We start from the raw sequence: 12,416 nt of genomic DNA on the forward strand, positions 1-12,416 counted from the left end.
TGCGTGTAATTAAATACGCACGGTCACCCTCGTGTCACCGTCCTCCTGCGAGACCGCCGCTCAGTTCCCACTCCTAACTGCCAGCGCCTCCTCGCCGCCTCCTTGCCCATACTTCAGTACAGAAGTGTGGATGCGCTGAAGAAAAGTCCTCTAAAAAACTAGAAAATGCAGCTAGGAAAATAGAGAAAATGAGAACTGCCGGAATCTTCTAGTTTAGAGATTAACAGTGATAGCCTTTCTGTCACACCCGTGCACAGAGTCTAAGCGACACGCGATGCCCTACTTAATACGTCACTTTTTTGGTCCTTACTATGTGGGGACAATCCTTCCACATCTACATATGTTCTTCTTCAGTACCATGTTTAATAGTTGTATGTGTGGACGAAAACATACTTTTAAAACCATCTCCGTGAATGGGCATCTTGACTGTTTCCAGTTTTTTTGCCGTTAGAAAGAGTCTTGAGGAACATGTGTGAGTGTTTCTGTGTTGAGAGGGAGGATTTCACTGCACTAGTAACAATCGTGGTAACTGGATCCTGCACGGGGCTGCGAAGCCTCCTGGGCTTGCCAGTGTCACATTCTGTTGAATCAAGGTCGGGGAGTTGCATTTGTTTTGTCTATAAAACGCTGGGCCACTTCCACGGTCACTGACCAACACTGGGCTCCCCGGGGAACTACCCCTCACGTTTATCGTGGTGTTATCGGGCCGGCCAGGGCCCGTTTCTCGCGCTCAGTAGGCCAGTGAGCAGGCCTGGGTGTGCCCTGCGCCGCCCGGCCCGGCCTCGCTGACGCAGTACCGCTGACCTTCCCAGGCCGCGGCCTGGGTTAGGGTGACCCGCCTGGTCGCCTGGGGGCCCCGTGGGCACTGGGCTGCTCCTCTCCCATCTCTCCCTTCAGCGCCCCTTTCTCCCCTCCCCAAATCCTACGTCAGGCCCTGCCAGGAGGACGATCTGGGAATGCACGGCACAGAGCACTCGCGCAGGAATTTTTCAAGTGGGCCTGCTTGACTCAACTTGCCGCCCAGTCCTGCCCCCCAGCCTTCCTTCCGTTTGTCCATCATGTCTTACCAGGAGGATTCCGAAGGGAGGCGCGTTTCAACATGGCTCTTAAGTAGAGCGTTGAAGTCCGTTTGATTCAGCTGAGTGCTTTGACAGGCCAAGTTTTGCCCGTTCGGTAGGAGAGGATCCATTTTCTGTTAACTGCGTGAACTAATTTTGCAGCTCAATTACAGTATGCTGGGAATTCCATCTCTTTTAACACTTTATTAATCTTTTGATAATATTAGTTGTCACCTTAAAACACGCAAAGGGAATTCTTTTAAAGGCTCGTTAGCAGCAGTGTTGGAAGCCTCTGACTTCCATCCAAACAGGATCATGCTGTGTTGAGGTATTTTAGAGTATTTTAAGATACTCTAGAGGGAGTTTCAAGAGAAAGGAAAGGGGAAGAGACGCCCCCACGCGGCGCCAGGGACGGGCAGGTGAGGGACAGAACTTGGGGGCAGCGAGGAGGGCTGGGGGGCCTCAGGGGCGCGGCAGGGGGAAGGAGGAGGCTACTGCTGGAAATGAAGGGGACAGGGTGGGGTAGCCCTAGGGTGCCCCCAGGGCCCGGGCTGAGCAGAGAAGGTGCAGCGGTGCGCTCGGAGGTTCCTGCTGGCCCCCTGGCAGGTCTAATCCAGGTGACCTGGAGTTGCTTCTTCACAGGGCCCCTGAGGCAGTCCTGCTCCTCACTGCTACCTGGGGAGCTCCAGCTCACCTGGGTCCAGCCTCATGGATGCTCTCGCTGCTACCTGGGGAGCTCTAGCTCACCTGGGTCCAGCCTCATGGATGTCCTCGCTGCTACCTGGGGAGCTCCGGCTCACCTGGGTCTGGTTTCACAGGTGGTTGTTGCCTGGTGTCTGTCTGTCTCCAGGTGTGTGTACATTTCCTGACACTCAAGAACTGAGTTGAGAATGTCCCAACGAGGGGAGCCAAAATGAACTACCAGGTCTTTTAACTCACCTGTGGTGTTGACTTCAGGATATGTCCACTGGTCCTTAAGATATCCATTCACAGATGACTCTCTGCTTTTATATATCTATATATGGAGTCCCAGTGCGATGATTTTGGCCGTGATTCTAGAAGACACCTGGGGTACAGTTAACGGTTTTCCCCATCAGCTCTAATGGAAATAATTGCTTTCCTGCATGTAAAGTCAGGAAAACATTTGGGGACTGGAAATATTCTTTTCTTTTTTGAATCTTTTTCTCTGGGATCTTTTTCTCTGGGATTTTTTTTTTCTTTGAGAAGTAATATTTCTTGGATATTTTTATTGTCCTTTCCATGTAGATTTATGGATTTCTAGAAGAGTTCTCATAATATGGGGAAAATATAAAAGAGAAATAAAGTAATTAAAGTAAGAAAAATAGGGGAGCTGATGTGGCTCAAGCAATTGAGCTCCTGCTTCCCGCATGTGAGGTTCCAGGCTCAGTTCCTGGTGCCTCCTAAACGGAAACAAATACAGCAAACAAACAAAAAAACCAACTCAGGGGAGCTCCTGCGGCTCAGTGGTTGAGTGCTGGCTTCCTGCATACAAGGTCCTGGGTTTAGTCCCCGGCCCAGGTACCTAAAAAAAAAAAAAATATATATATATATATATATATATATATAGCCTACATGGCAGTCTTGAGGAGATGTATTTGCTTCGGTTTAGGCAAGTAGAACTTGTTATGGCAGAGTTTGCGTGTTTTCACATTTTAAAAATGTTTCCCATTTCATTTGCACGGGTTTTCATACAACTAGAGAAATGTGTTTCTTGAACAGTCTGTCTTGAGATGTCTCTAGCCAGTTTGTAGAGCATGATCCATGCTTGATAAGAATGAAGATTAAATGAGAAATCTAATCTCATGGACATTTTCTTTTATAAGTTTAACCTCTGTCAATCACTAAAAAAATGTGATTTTCTACTGGCTTGTCATGACCGAGTCATCATCTGCAGGACTCATTTGGCACCTCCTAAACAACCCCACAGGGCAGAAATCCCAGGTGAAGCGTCAGCACGTCAGGTGTGTAGTTTCAACACCCATAAATTGAGTCCTTGCTCTTTTGCAGCAGCTCTAGTATGGTTGATAGCTAAGATGTTAGGAACTGTCCCGAAAGGTTTTTCCAGAGAGAGGGTTTCACGTATGCCAGGTGTCCATAAATCTTACATTCTTTCAGGTAAAGTGTGGCAGCTCTAGAAAGGGAAAGTGGGAAACCATCGCCTCCTGGACCTGCTTATTCTTTAAGCACCTGGAGGAGCCCATAAAGGAGAAGAAACAAACTGAAAAAATTAGAAGTTGGTTAGCAGTGAATGGTTGCATCAAACTGTGAAAACAGCTCCCGATGGAGCGCATTCCTTCTGCAGCAGCGTGTGGCTTCCGTGACCCCAGGTGCTTCTGCGTGGTGTGGGCTTGGCTCCTTGGAAACGTCCCGGGGTACCAGCACGTCCCAGGGGTTTTGCTTGGTAGTGTTGGCCTTGTCCAAAGGTGGTCTCGAGACCGAAGTCTGGGAGGAAGAGGGCATGCCTGGCTCCTTTCCTTGGGGTACGAGGAGGGCGTTGGGCCAGCTCCCTACCTTGCTGCTTAGATGCCCTGTGATAGCAGGGCGGGCGGCTCTGGTACGTTAGGCTGGGTCTCAGCTGGAGCCAACAAGTTCCCACAATGCCGATAAGGACGTGAATTCTCAACATAGCCTAGGTGAGGCGGTGCGGACCTGGAGTCCAAGAGCTCCTGGGATGCCGTGACTTCTGGGCCTGAAGGATGGCGGGTCAGAGGAGTATGTTTGCTTAATGGGATTGTTTTTCAAAGTGTCTGTATTTTCTTAAAAGAATATTTATTGGGCATGTTTTTCTAATTCTGTGCCCTTTTACTTTTTCACAGGAGTTAACATTTTCAGGGTTGAAACCTTTTAAGGTTTGGGTTATGCTAGAGGTATTGTTCTGGCATCGTGCCAGGCTCAGGCTTCCGTGTTCTCCGGTAGATACACAATTCTGTCTTAGGAAATGTGCCCTTCCTGGGTACGCCTTGAGTGCGAGCCTGGAATGAAGAGGGCACTGATCAGCCTTTTTCTGCCTAGAAGCCCTTCTGCCCATCATCGTATGACAAGACGTTATCTGTCCTTGGAGAAGAAATGCCCTCTGTGCCTCGCCCCCTCTTGCCTGCCCCACTTGTTTCTGCTTGTGACTTGGCCCCGGGCGCGTGGGGGACACGGGCAGTTCCTTTGACCGCCCACTCCTCTTAGCCAGCTGGGACTCACTCCCTTTCCTTCTCATGCCACCCCCATCCCTCCCGAAGATACCAGGGGCTCCGTCAGCTTCTACCTCACTTGACACACAGAGGGATGAGAAAAGCCGTTTTGACGGCTGTTCTTCTGGCAACAACTTTATTGAGATGTAGTTCACATGGCATGTAATTTGCCATTTAGATTATACAGTTCATCGGTTTTTACTCTCTTCACAGAGATGCGCAAGCCTCGCTGTGGTCAGGGTTAGGACATTTTCATTCCCTCACAAAGCAGCCCCGTGTCCTCTGGCCACCACCTCTGATTTCCTTCAACCAAGTTTTGTAGTTTCCAGAGAAAGTTTTCCACTTCTTTTATTCAGTTAATTCCGAAGTACTTAATTCTTTTCAGTGCTGTTGTAAGTGGAATTGTTTTTGTAAATATCATTTTCAGATTGTTCATTGCAAGTATATAAAAAATACAATTAATTTTTGTACATTGATTTTGTATCCTCAGACTTACCCGAACTTGTTTACTAATTCTAATAGTGCTTCTGTGGATTCCTTAGAACTTTCTAGATACAGGATCATGGCCTCTACAAATAGAGATGATTTAAGTTTTTCTGATCTCAGTGCCTTTTACTTCATTTTTTGCTTATGTGCTGTTTTAAGTCATAATAATTTCATTGTGTAAATACTACAAACATGTCATTAGAAAGATTATCTAGACTTCTCATTCACTTAAGAAGTTTAGACAGTTTTGAAAATACACTTTAAGTTTAAACTTTTTTGCGGGTCCCTTGAAGATGCCTGACTTTGAAACAAACTCATGGAGTTTCCGTCTGGCATTAGAGCAGGCTGACTTCTGTCGGCTGGTGCTTTATCCATATTGTTATACTGTTTTGCTGAATAGTGTATAATATTTGTATTTCCAGTGATTTTTTTTTTTTTTGAGGTATGGGAGCTAAGATTGAGCCCATGACTTTTTAAGTGGGAAGCTGGTGCTCAACCACTCAACCACTGAGCCACATTGCCTCCCTGTGTTGGTTTTTTTTTTTTTCCTTTCATCACTTTTTTTTAACATTCTTTTATCATTTTTTAAAAAAATGACACATAGATCACAAAAAAGGTTACATTAAAAAATATGAGGTTCCCATATACCCCCCCACTCCTCCCACATCAACAACTTCTTTCATCATTGTGGCTCGGTCATTACATTTGGTGAATACACTTTGGAACCCTGCTGTACTGCATGGATGATAGTTTACATTGTAGTTTACACTCTCCCCCAGTCCATTCAGTGGGTTATGGCAGGATATAGAATGTCCAGCATCTGTCCCTGCAATACCATTCAGGACAACTCCAAGTCCTGAAAATGCCCCCACATCACATCTCTTCCTCCCTCTCCCTGCCCTCAGCAACTCCCGTGGCCACTGTCTCCTCATCAGTGCTACAATTTCTTTATTTGCTAGAGTCACAATAGTTCTCTAGTAAAATACCAGCAAGTCCACTCTAATCCATATTTTATTCCTCCATCCTGTGGACCCTGGGATGGTGATGTCCACTCCACCTCTAAATCAAGAGGGGCTTACATCCCACATGGCTGATGGATGTGATTCTCCTGCTTGCACTCTCAGCTCCCTGGTGTGGTGGTTGACTATCTTGTTTGCTTGTTTTATTTTGTTTTTTTTTTTTTGTATTTTTTAGGAGGCACTGGGAACTGAACCTGGGACCTCCCATGTGGGAAGCAGGCGCTCAACCCCGTGAGCCTCACCTGCTCCCCTCCTGTGATATTTTAATAGATACTGTGTGAGTGTTTGCATTGGTCTTGTTTTGAGACTGGCAGGCTGGGTGTGAGGAAACGGGGCAGGAGGATGAGCTAGTTGTCTTCTGGCGCTGGCTCAGAGGGCCTGAGGGAGGGGGGAGGGCTGCCCACTTCCCTTGCCTCGGCCACCCGCTCCTTTGGTGATGAGCAGTTGACTTTCTAGCGTGTTTTCAATGTTGTGCTTGTGGAAGGGGCTTTAATAAAGTCAAGCGAGTCTGAAATCCTCCCAAAACTGGGCAATTCTTTTCTGGCTTAAAGCCTAGGGACCTCTTTTCTGAGTGGCTGCGTTAAGGACATAGCTTTGTGCCGGGCGGGCAGGCAGCCCCTGTGCCCTGGGCTGGGGAGGGGGCTTCTGGCCGGGTACAAGCTCCTGAGACCCCTGTGTCCTCCTGGAGGGGAAAAGCCACCTTCCCAGATTAGGACTTAAATTGAGATTTGTTGGTAAATTCCGCCTAAAGAATTTAGCTTTTGAGCTGGTGAAGCAAAAATTATTTCACACCAGGTTCCTTGAAGCTTTACTGAGCATGTCACTTGTCTGGCCCATCACGGAAATAAAATTGGAGGCAGCGGCGAGCCCCCGGGCTGCTGTGAGCATGTCAGAAGCGTTTTAAGAAGAGCAAAATGTTTAGAGGAGGAATCTGGAAAATCAGCCTTAATGCGTTTAAAACATTTTTCTTCTAATTCAATCCCATGCTTGTCCTAATGGAGAAAGGCCACCAGTGGGTCAGATTTGCTAAGCTAGCAAAGGCTTTGCGCAACTAAGTGGGGCTCTGAAGTCCACTTCTAAAGGAAGCACTTGCTTAAGTTTAGAAAACTGGAAGAAGGTGGGCTGATGGGGTGATAATCAGCGCACAGTGAACAAGGTGTGGATCGTCTAATAGGAAAACTTGTGCTGTGTACTTCTCTGTATTTCTTTGGGTGAAATTAAAATAAATCGTCTTGATAATGGAAAGCTGAAATAACTTTGGACTGGCCCCAGCTCTGCCTACATTTCTGGGAAAGAGAGTGACTTAGCAGAACTTGCATTCGTGGCCGCCCTGCTCTGGCATTGCAGGTGTTTTTTAAGAGACCCTGCAAAGTTGTTTAGCTTCACCGTGGTGTGAAGGGAAGCTCTGAGCTCGTCAGTGTTCCAAAATTGGTTGCATTTTTAATCCCATACTTGAAAAGCCTCAGGCTAGTTCCTGTCTTTTGCTGAACTCCTGCCTGGTAGAAAATGAGAGGTATGTATGTCTGAGAAAAGGGCGAGTGTGGGCCGAAGGCCTGCCCGCTGAAATAGGAATCTTTTTTTTCCTCCTCATTAACTATCAGGAAAATGAATACAGAAGAGTGTTTATAAATTTTGCAGTATTTTCAAAACATTTGGATGTTAGTCTACTTACCTTTTACAAGAAAATACTTATTTCATCTCCGCTCTCGGCTACTTACACTCCTATTCAGACTTTGATTTGACCCAAAGATTCAAGACTACTGTGTAAACGTGACCTCATTACTTTTGATAGACATCTCTGTATGGGAGGAATCTGTTTTTTGTAAACACTATTTTGTTGTATTTGTGATAAAATGGGAAAATTTTGGTCTCTCATTTGAGAAGGTTCCAGGCCCTCACTTCTTTGTCCACTCTCTGTGGAACAAACTAGATAGTTTTAAATATTTTAATATGTGTTTGAAGATAAAGAGATCAGATATTCTGGACAGAGGTTAGGAAAGAATAAAATGTAATGTTTTTCCTTTAGAACCTCTCCCATTTGTATGGTAAAAACGTCTTAAATTATGTGACTACTGTACTAGGAAATCAAGAGAACTGAATATTTATGGGTGTTACATGCGTTTTGGCTAATAGGATTGAAGAATGATAAATGTGGCAAAATAGAAAAAACTAAATCCTCGTAGGGGACGGGGACAAACGATTGGGTCTGCCAGGTGCGGCCCCGACGCTGCCGTTAAACGCCTCGGGCTGGGGCCGGGGTCCCGCCCTCCGCCGCCCCGCGCCTGGCAGCTCGTGTTCTGGACCTGCAGCCTCCACTCTGCCCCTGGGGCCTGGAGGCCGAGGCAGGGCCGGGCAGCGCGTGTGACAGGCGGCTCCTGTGGGGTGCTGTCGACGGGAGAGGTGACAGGTGACAGCGATGGCCTGGAGAGCGGCTGTCGCTGCCCGGGTGTTGGGTACAGGGGCAGGTCATCGGGGTTTTTGCTTTCTTAGGGACTCACCTCCGCGTCCTGAGTGCTCACCCTGGATCTGTAGAGGTGCCTTCTCCGGGGCTGTTGCTTTATTTTATTCCAGGAGTGACTTACTCATTGCAGACTCTCCTGCCAGGAGGCGAAAGGGCAGATGTGCCCGAGGTCCGCGAGGTAGCTGTGACCGAGAGGCGCGGGCGGTCCCTGCTTTCGCGTAAAAGGCCGCAATTTGGGGGTGGTGTTTTTGGGTGCGTGCCCCCATGGCCTCTGCTCTCCGGGGCTGCTGTGGCGACGTGGGGTCCACTGGGAGCAGGGGTGCAGGGCTGGCCCGGCAGGTGGACCCCTGGGGTAGGGCCCCGGCCACCGTGCTGCCCCGACCAGCTCGGAATGGCCTGGAGATGGCCCGTGTGCTGCTCCGAAGGCCGCGCCAACCAGGCTGTCTCGCTGGTTTGCAGGGAGAATTGGGGGGTGGCTGAGGAGAGGACATGGTGAGGCGCCTAGGCTGTGGGGTTCTGTCGTCACAGGAGGAGACCCCTGGGCAGGCCTGGTCCTGGTAAAACCGTAACAACGTGTCCATTGACGGGAGCCGGTGCTGCCCCTCGCTGTGTGTCCACTCCCCTCACGGGTGCCGACCCTCGCCGTGCCAGCGGGCATCGTTTATCCCTGCTCTGCGGATGAGAACTGCATGGGGACGTGGGGGCGTCACCCCGGGCTGCCCAGTTCGTGGGCTGGGGAGTGGTCAGTTTGGCTCTCTAGCCCTTTGCTGGGTCCGACTCCCGGTGGCCGCCCACACCTAGCTCAGCCGCTCGGCCGGAGTCCAGGCGCTTCGCTGGTGAAGATGCGCATGTGTTTGCTGAGCGTGGAAAAGGACGGGGTCATTGAAATGAGGCCAATGCTTTCTTTTTTTTTTAAAAAAAAAGATTTTTATTTATTTATTTCTCTTCCCCTCCCCCGCAGTTGTCTGCTCTCTGTGTCCATTCGCTGTGTGTTCTCCTGTGACCGCTTCTATCCTTATCAGCGGCACGGGAATCTGTGTTGCGTCATCTCCGTGTGTGTGGCGCCGTTCCTGGGCAGGCTGCACTTCCTTTCGCGCTGGGCAGCTCTCCTTATGGGGTGCACTCCTTGTGCGTGGGGCTCCCCTACGCGGGGGCACCCCTGCGTGGCAGGGCACTCCTTGCGCGCATCAGCACTGCGCATGGGCCAGCTCCACACGGGTCAAGGAGGCCCGGGGTTGGAACTGTGGACCTCCCATGTGGTAGACCAGCGCCCTGACCACTGGGCCAAGTCTGCTTCCCAGGCCAATGTTTTTTAAAAGCTCCCCTGCAGAGCGTGTGGGTTGTTTTAGAGCTCGGGGTCCTGAGAACCTCGCCTGGCCGGTCTTGCCAGGGGAGAGGGGCTGCAGGGCCGACATGGCCTCGTCCTCAGCGTGTCCCAGAGGCCAGCGGGCTGCGGAAGGAGGGGTACACGAATCCCTTTGGTTTTGTTGGATACCTTGGAGTTTTGCTTTGACCACGTTAACACTTTTTCACTCCTAAATTTTACTTGAAATTCAACGGCAAGTGCTGAATGTTGTGTTTAGGAAGCGGGCCCTGCCCCATTGCTGCCCTCCATGCGCGGTGGAGCCCCTGGGCAGCATGCAGAGGCTGGTCGAGAGGCCACCAGGCCTGGGACAGGCCCCAGGCACGGGCTGCCAGCCGCGCTGTGCGGTCCCTGGAGCCCGACGCTGCCCCCTGCGCCCTGCCGGCCAGCTTGGTGTCCTGGTGATGCACAGACCCTCACGGCTTTCTCTCTGCTCTTTCCTCCCCCAGATGAACACGACGATGTCCAGAAGAAAACTTTCACCAAATGGATAAACGCGCGATTCTCAAAGGTAACAGAGGACGGTTGAGACCCCCGTTCCTACGCCGAGAGCCGGGTTTGGAAGGGCAGTGAGGGTCCCCACGCTACGCGGCCGGCCGGAAACTGCGCGAGCGCGCAGACCCATCCTCTCCTAACTCTGCTCTAAACCCAGTTAAAGCGGCCGTCCTGGCGCACTTGGGTCTGGGGTGCTCCTAGCTTTTACCTGGCTTTCTCGGGGTGGACTCTCTAAATCCTGGGTGCGTTTTGGAAAGGAAGACCTCGTTTGGAACATTCTCCGTGTGCTCACCTAGGCAAAGAGACAGTGGTTCAGTTTTGCCGGGTTGAACCCGTTCTTGCCTTGCAGGCAGCCTCTCGCCTCTGCAGCAGGCCCTGGGGCTTCTCGGCCTTGGGCGTCGCCTGCGAGGTTTGGCCGCTCTCTGGTTTCTCCTCGGGTGTCCTCTTGTTTCCCCCGCGGTCCCGTCGTTCTCAGCACTTTGACCGCTGGGAAGACAACCAGCGTTCTGATCGATACTCTCTTAGGGACAGAGGATGCTGGAAGGAGGCCTGGCCGTGCTATTTTCGAGCTCGTCCCGCGGTGACTCTCAGTTATTGAGGTTGGCCTGTTGCCCCCTGAAGCCGGGGTGGGAGGACAGTTTTCAGATTAATGGCTTGTAGGATGGCGCGATGGCAAGAGGAAGAGTCAGGGTTTCTCAGAGAAGCGCCGGGGCGCTGCTTTAAAGAGTGTGCAGGCTATTTTGAGTCGGAGTCAGTTTCCAAAGTCTTCTGAGAAGGGTGCAGAGGTCAGCCACCTACCCCTGGCTGTTTCCTTGAGAGAGACAGGCTGCGCACAGGGTTTCAAAGCGGCCTGGAGGCCCCGCCTTCGGGTTGCTGGAGTTTCTCTCCTGAGGATTGTCTTATCTCCGGGAACGGGAGGAACGGAGACTTTAGGGAGGTGGCGCCCACGTCAGTGAGGTCGCACGTGCGGGCTTACCGCGGAGCAGACCCAGCCCCGTTCTGCTGAACCTCAATTTGCCCTATTCTGGGGGTGCAGGCCCCCCGTGGACTTTCGGGGCCCAGTGTTAGCGACACCTTTAAAAGCGCCCGCCTGCTCCACGTGCTCAGGCCTGAGCCCACCTCCCAGAATACGAGGCTGAGCAGATGAGCCTTCCTTGGGGAGAGGCGGCCTTGGAATGTGGTGGAAGGGAGTCTCCGAAATGGATGGAGCGCCTTTCGTACCCGGTGACAAGAGTGAGAAGAGCTGGGCAGCCCGCCGGGCAGGGGAGGGGGCAAGCCGTGACCCTGGGAAAGGAGAGCGGACTTGGTCAGGTCCCCCAGGGTCCTTTTGGCTCAGGCCAGCCTTTCGCCTGCCGCCCAGGTGCGTGCCGTGACCACCGTGCCCGGGGCATGGCAGGGCTGCCCTTGAACTGGCCAGCAGCCGGTCACTCCCATGCATGCCTCGGCTTGAATGGCCCCCCCCTGGCCCCTTGCCCCTCTGAGCTCTCAGTGCCTGCCGCTCAGCTGGGCCTGGCCTCTGAATTTTCTCAAGGGGCTTCTCTTTTTTTTTTTAAGATTTATTTTTTATTTATTTCTCTCCCTCCCCAGTTGTCTGCTCTCTGTGTCCATTCGCTGAGTGCTCTTCTGTGATGGCTTCTATCCTTATCAGCAGCACCGGGCATCTGTGTTTCTCTTTGTTGCGTCATCTTGCTGCATCAGCTCTCCGTGTGTGTGGCGCCATTCCTGGGCAGGCTGCACTTTCTTTCGTGCTGGGTGGCTCTCCTTATGGGGTACACTCCTTGCGTGTGGGGCTCCCCTACACGGGGGACACCCCTGCGTGGCAGGGCACTCCTTGCGCGCATCACTGAGCATGGGCCAGCTCCACACGGGTCAAGGAGGCCCGGGGCTTGAACCACGGACCTCCCATGTGGTAGACGGACGCCCTCACCACTGGGCCAAGCCCGCTTCCCTCAAGGGGCTTCTTAACGTTTATTCTGAAATAGGGAATCTTTAAGACGACCTCAGCACACCCCAGTCGTGCCAGGGCAGTTCCCTTGGTGACATGGCTGTTTAAATTGTGCTTTCATGATGTTTGCGACTGCTGTAAAGTTACGTGGGGATTGACGTCCCATGAAATTATTTGCCCCGGACGCTTGTCTTTCTTGCCAAGACAATGGAAAAGACCAGGCGGTTGTGCGAAGTTCGGAAACACCCGAGGTTACTTAGGCCGACTCAGAAGCTGGAGGCTTCTCTCCTTGGGTGACAAAGTGTCAGGAATAGGGCTGCCCCCAGGGACTTGTCCCTTCGGAGGACCTCTCGTAGGAAGTCAAGTCTGGGAGGAAATTTGGGTGG

At 51.3% G+C, this 12,416-nt stretch overlaps 1 protein-coding gene across 7 annotated transcripts in view; it reads left to right on the forward strand.

Annotated features, from left to right (window-relative positions):
* UTRN (utrophin) overlaps positions 1–12,416 on the forward strand; it is a 437,542-nt gene that overhangs the window by 74,649 nt on the left and 350,477 nt on the right. For 6 of the 7 annotated variants that reach the window (XM_058307593.2, XM_058307595.2, XM_058307590.2 and 3 more), the window contains one exon: positions 10,040–10,101. The exons of the other annotated variant lie outside the window; for it this stretch is intronic. In XM_058307593.2, the coding sequence (XP_058163576.1) occupies positions 10,040–10,101 (62 nt within the window). The remainder of the gene's footprint in view (positions 1–10,039; positions 10,102–12,416) is intronic. 7 annotated transcript variants of the gene reach the window in all.

Source organism: Dasypus novemcinctus, chromosome 11 (genome assembly GCF_030445035.2).
Source record: "Dasypus novemcinctus isolate mDasNov1 chromosome 11, mDasNov1.1.hap2, whole genome shotgun sequence".
Taxonomy (NCBI): Eukaryota; Metazoa; Chordata; class Mammalia; order Cingulata; family Dasypodidae; genus Dasypus; species Dasypus novemcinctus.